This window comes from Phoenix dactylifera, chromosome 11 (assembly GCF_009389715.1).
Source record: "Phoenix dactylifera cultivar Barhee BC4 chromosome 11, palm_55x_up_171113_PBpolish2nd_filt_p, whole genome shotgun sequence".
NCBI lineage: Eukaryota > Viridiplantae > Streptophyta > Magnoliopsida > Arecales > Arecaceae > Phoenix > Phoenix dactylifera.
In genome coordinates this window covers 26,609,195-26,619,030 of record NC_052402.1, presented here as the reverse complement: position 1 = coordinate 26,619,030, position 9,836 = coordinate 26,609,195, and the positions used below count along the sequence as shown (strand labels likewise).

The 9,836-nt window shown below is 39.1% G+C and overlaps 1 protein-coding gene across 1 annotated transcript; it reads right to left on the bottom strand.

Annotated features, from left to right (window-relative positions):
* Nucleotides 1-3,605: 3,605 nt before the first annotated feature.
* On the bottom strand, nucleotides 3,606-4,409 carry LOC103722492 (putative proline-rich receptor-like protein kinase PERK6). The gene has a single exon (XM_008813068.4). The coding sequence runs from the start codon at nucleotides 4,313-4,315 to the stop codon at nucleotides 3,827-3,829; it is 489 nt and encodes a 162-aa protein (XP_008811290.1). The 5' UTR covers nucleotides 4,316-4,409; the 3' UTR covers nucleotides 3,606-3,826.
* Between the last annotated feature and the right edge of the window lie 5,427 nt (nucleotides 4,410-9,836).

The following is a 9,836-nucleotide window of genomic DNA, read 5'->3' as shown; positions in this document are numbered from 1 at the left end:
TGTTGTGTCTAGAGAGTGGTTAAGGATAAAAAAGTAACTGGAGGGATAACTTTCCCTTTTCTATGTTGTAAGTCTATATCAACAAAATGGTGTAGAAATATCCTTGACTATTCACCTATCCCCTCCCATTCTACAAGCCTGTTTCCTCTCCCTCCTTGGGGTGTTGTGGCAGGATATCCCTCCATTTATACCATCCAGACCACTTATACCCTCCCTATTTTACCCACTGAAGGCAACCTAATAGTACATTTAGCTGTTGTTAATTTTTTTATCAATGATGTAATATAATGGATGGCGTCAGCTGCCAGTAGGGGAAGAATGATATCTATATACTCATCTTAGATATCTTGGGTTCTTGGTTCACCCGGATAGGCGCTATACGAGCTAGGGCTTAATACAACGGCTATAGGTTTCAGGCCCTCCATGACTTTATCATATATATTTACAGGCACTTAATAGCAAACATTATAATCTATTATTTAGCATCATAACAGTCATTTATAACATCTACTGTCGTCTTAAAATAAAATATATTTTTTCAAAATTCACGAATTTTGCATCAATTTTCCCTCTAATAGAGATTGCATAGCTGGAAAACTAATATTTTGTTGTCAAGTGAATAATTGAAAATATAATATTGTGATTTTTCTATTATTACCCATTATTTTCCATTATAATATCATCATAATTATCACCGTAGCATTGATTATTTTAATGCCAAAAATTTAAAATAGTATGCTTTGAAGTACATTACTGTCGCTATAACCGTTAAAACAGTCAATGATGGTTTCAACAAGGTCAGTTCATGATGTCATATTTAGTTCGTTTAGCAGAATGAAAATTTATCTTATGTCCGATCAGTGACCACGCTTTGGAGATGGCGCAGCATGACTCAAAATTTCTCCTCCAACGAGTCTTTTTACGGATTTTGGATTTGCAAGTTGACGGCAATCAGCAAGTTAAAACTGATATTTTAAAAACTTGTGTAAAAATTTGCAGTGCTTCTTCATGAATTTAGAAGCATGATGGATAAAATCTGCTTAACCAACTGATATTCATCCATAACAACTAAAAAACCCTCAGACACAAGCAGAAAAACAAATATAAACAATCCAAGGGAGGTCAAACGTTACTTGCTATTCGCCATCCACTGATGCCCACAGCTCCATTATTGCTTTTCGATCATGTTACATTTACCAAGATTATTGCTTTTCAACCATGTTATTTATTATTCCCCATGACAAGCTTATGGTGGCAAATCAATTCCAGGCCACACAAGCTCCATTGTCTTCATCATTTTAGCAGTCAATGTTCAGAGAGAAAGAACTTTATTTACTAAAATTATTGAAGGCCACTTTTTCATCAAATATCTTATAATGCCCAAATCTGGCTTCTAGCCTCTGAATACACTTGAACCGGTTCATACAAGCATTTTGTGCCAAAACAGATTGCTGAAGTGAGTAATATGCATTAATGCGGAGCCTCAAACTGAAAGGATTTATTACAAAGTTAATAGAACATTGTTAGATACCATATTTGAACGCTATTTCTACCAACATTATTTTATTAAGCAATTATTATAGGCAGTGACTTATCAAAGAAAGAAGATGCTACAAATAAAAAAAATCAATAAAGAGTTTTGGTAATTGAGCTTTGGCAATTTGCTGATCTAGAATTGTTGGCCACAATCATCATCAAATAATTCTAGGACTCATACTTATTGCATTGAAACAAGTAATGTACAAAGTACTTTGCCTGCTAGCCCTTCAAACTGTCCGAATAATCAATTATTTTTTTTGATGCATAACTTATTAGATGAACAAAAAATTAAAAAGAACTGATATTTCTAGATTATTGTTATTACATGTGTGACGTTAGACAATATCACGCAATTACATGTGTGACTTTACGACATATTACAAATAAATATTGCTTGTAGCAAATTGCATTGGATCTATCTCCTGGCAAGTGATGTCAGATGCCTGTACTAGTAATCTGGATGAAAATCCAATATCGTCAAAATGTGATAATGGGCCCAGGTTCAATCACTGCAAATGGGAGGGGGTTGAAGACAGTGGCTTATTTGTCATAATGCTTAAACTGTTATCCAAGACAAGTAGAGTGAATAAAATGAAGAAATTTTTGTACAAACACCTGAACTATAATCTCCTCCATAGCATAGCATCCAGTGACCAGCATCAGAGGTTAGCAATGTCCAGCATCTAAAGTTTCCACGCATGTTTGAGGTAGAAATCATGCTGAATCCCACTTTTTTTCCTTTTTTCTTGGGGAGCGGGGTCGGTTGGTTAGAAACCATTGTTTCTACATGAGAGAAGGGTCTTGCAAGGGAAGTCTGATGTTGCATGAGAGAGAGAGAGAGAGAGAGAGAGAGAGAGAAGGGGGGGGGGATTGGAGGTCGATGAATTTGTTTGTTTTACCAGCAAAGTCAAGATTCACAATTGAATGGCTGTATACCATTTGTCTCAGGATATTTATATTGAAAGTCGTAAAGATGAATCAACATTTGCCAGCGAGAAAGGAGATTGAGCTCTTTTTTATACTGAATGATAAAAAAACCTTTTTACTTCATTCAATTTCATTCCAAAAGGATAACTATTTGCACTAGTACAGACAAGAAGTTGACATGCCAAATATGGTCCAAACTTGATATACAGAGGAAACCTATGATGGAACATCAGCATTGTCAGGGTCATCTCTGTAAGAGTTACCCATGATATCAGGAACAAGAAAAATTTTATGAGCTCAAATTAATCATGTCATTTTGATAAATTTTGCTGATATCAGATCAGAGCCCACATATTAAATCTGGGAGTTCAAATCACTGACAAAATAACAAATTTACTGCAGAAAGTTTTTAACAAAAAATAATGGCCATCATGGCAAGTTGGACCAGAGTAACCTAGCCCATCATTATTAATTTATCCAAACAGAAAAGCTCAATGGAAACATCAAACTAATCTACAATTAAATATCAACATTCATCATGCCTGAAGAAAAAAAAACTAACTATGCAGTAGAAGTGGCATAGCTGGTATCAGACCCATATGAGTCATAGCCACATATGAAACTGCAAATTGGTTCTTTTTATTGTTAGAATTGAAAAGTCATGTTCATCGCACAACCACAAAGAAAATGGTGGGCTAAGCATCGAAATTACCAGCAAATCCCAAAACACTAATGACTAATCAACTGCTCGCACCAAATTGTGATCAAAATTAAATATTAGAAAGAGCCATGCTATACAATAACTTGCACGCAGAACTCTTTTAAGTTAATAATGCCACAAAACTCTATAGAGTTGTTGGTTCACTCTTCATGACATCACAAACCTTCTTATGGTGCTGTTTTTGTTAACTAGAATTCCATTTCAATAATTTATATCCATAGCAGCACCAGGATATTTTCTTTTCTTTTCTCCTCTTTCCTTTTTTGTAGGCATGCATAATGAATTCAATCCAACAAATAATTTCATTTTATGGTATCTGAACTACAAACCGATGCATTCACAGCACCATGAAACAAAATAAAGACCAATAACCAGAACAACATGGCATTAAAATGCGTCACATCCACTACAGCATAGATGAAAGTCAATCAAGATCAAGAATCAATCAAGATGTTTGTGTATCATTTCAAAATTTTTTCAGTTTTACAGATGAAGGAGAGATGTTAGTCCAACATCCAATTATTCCAGCACTTTTAAAACTCTGAGCTCGGGATCGACGATCCAAGAATCCACTATCAGAAGATGTATGATATCAAAAGATATCAAAAAACAAACAAAAAAAAGAAGGCAAATGACCTTCTATTTCTCAGAGTCGGGGGTGGTGGTGGTGGCGGCCGTGGCGGCGGCGTCGGTCATGGCCTTCTCGGCGTCGAGGATGGGGGCGTAGTAGTCGGCATGGGCGTCCATGCACTTCTTGAGGAGGGAGGTGACCTCGAAGCACTTGCTGACGACGTCCTCTCCGGTCTGGTCGGCCTCCTCCACGCACTTCTCCCACGCGATAAACTCCTCCTTGCACCCACCTCCCTTCATAAACAAGCAGAAACCACACTCCCCCTCCTCCTCCTCATCCTCCTGCTCTTCTCCACCCCCGCCGGCCTCTCCTTCTCCTCCGTTCTTCTCCCCATCTCCGCCGCCGGCGGAGGAGTTCGGCCGCTCGGAATCGCCGGAGGATTCGCCGCCTTGATCAGAAGGAGGGGGAGGAGGCGGAGGAGAGGGAGAATCGGTGGTCGGAGCTATGGTTTGACATTCGGCGGGGGGCTCGGAGGGGGAGGGAGGAGAGGAGGACATGGCTTGGGGTTGCGTGGGGGCGAAGGGGAACACGGATCTGAGGGTTTAGGGTTTCTGAGGGAGCCTTTATGTCTAAAGACTTGAGAGACCCGCTAACTGGGCTGGTCACTACGAGTTAATTTTTTATTGAGTACTAACTAAAAATCGGAACGTTATGCCAGCTCTTAGGTTCGCCCTCGGCAGTCGCTGCTTCACGAGTCTTGAAGACTAACAAAAAAATTTATTTTTTTAAATCATCTAAAGTAAATAGTGATAGTCTTCTTTGCGGCTTCCTATTTTAAAGATATCTTTTTGAATAATTAAACGGTCGTTTCTTCTTCTCTCTATCAATTTTTTTTCTAATTTTGTTGACTATGTGAGGCATTATTATATTTAAAAAATACAAATTATAATATAATAATATATTCTTCTAACTTAAAAGTACTTCTATTGTATGTCATAATTTTTTAGAAATATATATACACACACATAAAAATAATATCTGTGCAATGCACAGAAAAATAATAAAAATCAAATTATAATTTTATAATAATAAAAACAATAAATAAATAATAGTATAAATAGGATATATTTAACAATTATAAAAAAGAGAAATGGATAAAATATAAATCGAGGAAAAAAAAATTAAAATTCAAAAAAAAAATTCTTGGGCCCAAAATAGCAATCAGTGCCCCAATCTCATCACACGTTTGCCGAAATCAAAAAACACTAGAAACGTCCATCAAGATCGCTAGACAATTTCACATCTGGTTCCTAAAGCGACTCAAAAGGCATCTAGGGGGATAATAAGGGATTGATCCGGGAGGTTTTTGGAAAGCAGTTGGTAGAAAGGATTCTGGCCAAACTGATTCCTTCATGAGTGGAGCCAGACAGGTTGTTTTGGATGATGTTGGGCCGATCGAGAGTGCGCACCAGGGATCTTCATGCGTGGACTAGCAGGGAGCCAGACAGGCGGATTGATGGTGGATGGATCTGGAGGTTGAGGGTGCACCCTCAGGTGATGCTCTTCCTTTAGAAGGTAGCCTGGAGCTGCCTACCGACTAGAAGTGTGTTGGCCAGGCGAGGGACGCGGATGACTCCACTATGCGAGGTATGCCCGGACTCTAAGAAGAATATCAGCCATGTACTTCTTCAGTGCCCTACAACTATGCAGAATTGGAGATGTTCACCTATGCCACTCTCTTTGTTGTGGGAGTCGGTGGAGGGGTTGCTTCGGTATCTGTGCGATTCTCTCCGGAGGCCTAATACCGCAGAGATGGGGATCATGGTTGCTTAATTGGTCTATCATATTTGGCTAGACAGGAACGATCGTCTGTTTGAGAGCAGGAGGTCGTTTCCATGGATTATGATGGACAGAGCCCTGTGGTGTGCAGTGAAGGTTACTACGCTGGCTACGTTGAGCTCACCTGGGAGGGCCAGGGATATCTGGGGTACCTGCACCGCTGTATCAGCGTCCAGATTTATCTATTTCTCTTCAGTACCCCCATCCCTGGTTATCTTAAGGTAAACTTTGATGGAGGCATGGCCGGGGATGGTGCCTCTAGAACGTAGGTTTTTTGATCAGGGACCATGAGGGCAAGTTTATTGTAGTGGGAGGGCGAAGCATACTAGATTTAACTGCAGTGGGAGCGGAGCTACGGGCAGCCTGGAAGGGTATTTTGGATGCAAGACGAGTGCTAGGAGCCGACAACCTATTTCTCGAGGGTGACTCCTCCTTGGTGGTTGGCTGGATCTGAGGAGTGGATAGGTACGGAGACAACCATCCGTTGATACGAGATATATGTAGATTGGTGCTGGAGTCGACCTCCTATCGGATAACACATGTGTACCGGGAGGCGAACAGCGCAGTAGACTAGGTCGCCTCTTATATTGTTCGGAATTTCAAATAGGTCATTTGGACAAGGCCCCCCCCCCCCCCCCCCCCCCCCCCCAAAAAAAAAAAAAGGAGGAAGAAGAAGAAAAAAAGAGAGGAAGGGCATCCAAATCCAAAACGAAGACATATTTCTTCGGATCTTTAGACCGCTAAACCACTCCATCCTGCTCGAAAAAGAAAACCAAGAAATCAAACTTCCCCTCACAATCAGGGACAGACACAAAAGTCACGAAGTGGGAAATGACCTGGTGGATTAGGGAGTTTATGGAATTGGTGCAAATGGGGCACTCAAGCAGCTCGTGCACGCTGGTCAACGGCGAGATGACTAGCGCCGAGACGCCCCCGACACGCGCATAAGCTGCCTCATGCAAATATGCAGTTAGGAGACTAATAGGAGCCTTAAAAAAAATCGTTTGGAAATTCTGGAAATCGAGATCCGTTGGGGATAGAAAACTAATTCCGCTAGAAATTATCTGAAAATTACTTTTCGCTGGTTATTGAAGAGTCCATGTTATATGATTTTTCTTTTTTTCTGATTTTTCTGATGAATTTCTTTCAATTTTCCTACATTGTGGAGAGGGCGCTAACTTTTCCCCTCCTTTCTGTTTAATAGGTATATATATATATGTTTAGATATAGAAGAGAGAAAAGCCTCGGCTTGGGCTGGGCGATATGTTTAGATAAAGCTGTTCATTGAAAAAAATAATGAGAGGCTTAAATGAATATTCTCGTGAGTAAGTTATTATGGGGCTTTTTTATTCATTTGAGCACTAAGTTAAAGAGATCAATTTCAAATTATTTACTTAAATTATCAAAAGAATCTAGAGTTAGCTTAGCTCAAATCGAATCTAGAATATAATAACTTGATTATACAGTAATATAAATATGGCAATTACCTGGAGGTCAGTCGTGATCTAGTGTCCTTAGAAAGTAAGATAAAATCATTGCTTGAGTTTTATAAAAAGAAAAAATTGATTTAGGATCATTAAGAAATTTTGGAAAATGTTGATCAAAGTTGTATAGTGAAAATGTGGTGAATTAAGTCATTAAAAGGGGTCAAAATATTGATTGTAATTTGAAATGTGTTATAATGAAAGACTTGATTTTTCAATAAATAAAGCTTTTATTAATAACAGGAAAGAAATATAGTTGATGTTTAGGCTAAATATGATGAGACCAGGTCATGCTCTGATATGTTCTTCTACTGTTGGCTGTGCTATGGAAAACTTTAAGTGTTTCATGATTAGGGTTAGTTGATCATTGATTAAACATATTCTAAATTGTTAACTATCCGAATAAATCATGTGTTATTCGTTCGCTCCTTATGATTTATAAATTTAAGTTTAAAATCTAAGCTTTATTACATATTGGTTACCTTATTAGAAAACTTATTAAGATGTCAACTCCAATATAGGAATCATGGTATCAATATTTACCTTCTTGGACTTGCTCTTACGACTCAATGCCAATCATTTTCATAATTAGGATAGACCATTGTTGTCTAAAACCATCACTACACATCTACGTTCACCTTCACGGTCATCTATTAATTTGACTCTAATTACGGTTGGTCATTATCTTTTGTGGGAATCAAAGCTCCATCTTAATGTTTGCATTGAATCCATTTCATTTCAAGCTCTATTGCAAATACAATTAATTTTAATAATCTATTCTTCCATAAGGATTTAGCATTCAAATTGATCCAATCCAATTTCAAATGAATCTGCATCCACATCAAGATGATGATTTCAATCTAAGACTATTAGTCACTTATTTAGTACTAATCTTGCTAGCCTATATCTTAATCTTAAATGCGATAAGAAGCTTTTGATAATTGATCCAAAATGTAGTTATCATATTAATTTTGATCTAGGAGGGATAATCTTGGATTGTATGTTACTTAAAGGGTAAAACTCTAGAGTTGGCATAAAGATATTGTGTTGCGGAGAACTCTTGGGAAGAGTCTATGCTTTGAAATAGAGATGTGTACGAGCGTTGCGGTTGACCCAAAGGGTCGAATTGCTTGCTGGCACCTAAGGGCATCGCAAGTGTTCGGTTCGATAGAGTTGCCAAGCAGATGTTGGGAACCTGCCCATGCCGCTGATATTTCAAAAATTAAATCAGATGGCAGCGGAAGAGGCATGTGCGGGATCGACGTTCATCGCATGAACGTTGTTTCATGAACCGTTCGTAGTTAGATAAGAATTAAAACTTTTAAAACCTTTAGGAAGATCAGATCTTCACCTTGTGCGGGTAGATGATCACCGCAAATCTGAGTTCGTGATTTTAGGAAGAGGGTTCGCTTGAAGCCGTTCAAGTGTCCGGCCTCTACGGATATCCACACGAAGCAGAGGACCGATCAAAGCTTTCTTGTCTTCCCGGGGTGCTAGCTCCCTTGCAAAGACTTCTTTTGATGGCTGATCTCCTCTCTTTCAATCAACCCTTGATTGTGCTTGAGAGGAGGAAGAAGAAGGATGAAGAAGAGGAAGAAGAAGAATCCCCACGCAGCCCTCTTTTCTTCCTTACGTTGGATGAAGGAAGGGAAGGGGAGGAGGACGCCAACTCTTGGACTTTTCTTCTCCCTTTGCTTGCGGCTGAACCAAGAGGAGATAGAGGGAGGTGGCCACGGCTTGAAGAGGAGAAAAGCTTCAACTAGGGCGCCGGCCCTAGTCCTCCTTTAATAAGGATGAAGGGCTCCTACAAGTTAGGAGCCCTTGAATACTTTCCAAGAGGGGGCGCCGGCCCCCTCTCTTCATGCCGCACCTAATCAAGGATGAGAGGGGCTTATGCCCCTCTTACTTGGTTAACCCAATCCTCTTCCAAAGAGGATTAGGTGCCCTTCTCATGGTTTAGTCCTAATCTAATTAGGATTAACCAAATCATGAATCAATCGAATTTAATCTATGCTAGTCCTAATCCAATTAGGACTTGAATGAACCATGACTCAATTGAACTCTTCAATCCTAATCCAATTAGGAGTCATGTTGATTCATTAGATTAATAATTAATTAGGACTTAAGGAATCCTAATCCAAATTAGGACATAATTAATTTTAGTCCTAATCCAATTAGGACTCTATTTGAATCCGAAGTCCTAATCCGATTAGGACTCTAGGAATCCTACTCCAAGTAGGAATCCAATTTTAATTCAAAATTCCTAATCTCATTAGGATTGTAGGAATCCTATTCCAAGTAGGAATCCCAGTCCTACTCCAACTAGGATTCCCAGTCCTAATCCAATTAGGACTCTAGGAATTCTACCCGAAGTAGGATTTGTGTTTAAGTCCAATTAATTAATTCCCTTTGTTCCTTCTTCAGCTTCTTATCAATCGAATTGATTACTTGTGATTCATAATCACTTTTCAACCATCGGATCGGTCAATACTTCTAGTGTGTGTGACCCCATAGGTTCTACTCTGACTGGTAGTGAGATATATTGCGATCTCTATCACAATATCATTGAAAACTTCTTTCAATGGGTTGGAACGATTCCAACTCAACTCATTAGGGTTTATCGATCATCGAGATAATCCCTGTGAGTCTCACCATCCACCAGTGACACCTAGCAGCATGTAGTGGCTACCCAGCAGAATGGAATGATGAACCTCTAGGTGCAGTTATCATGTGATACAGTCCTACTATCGTGGAT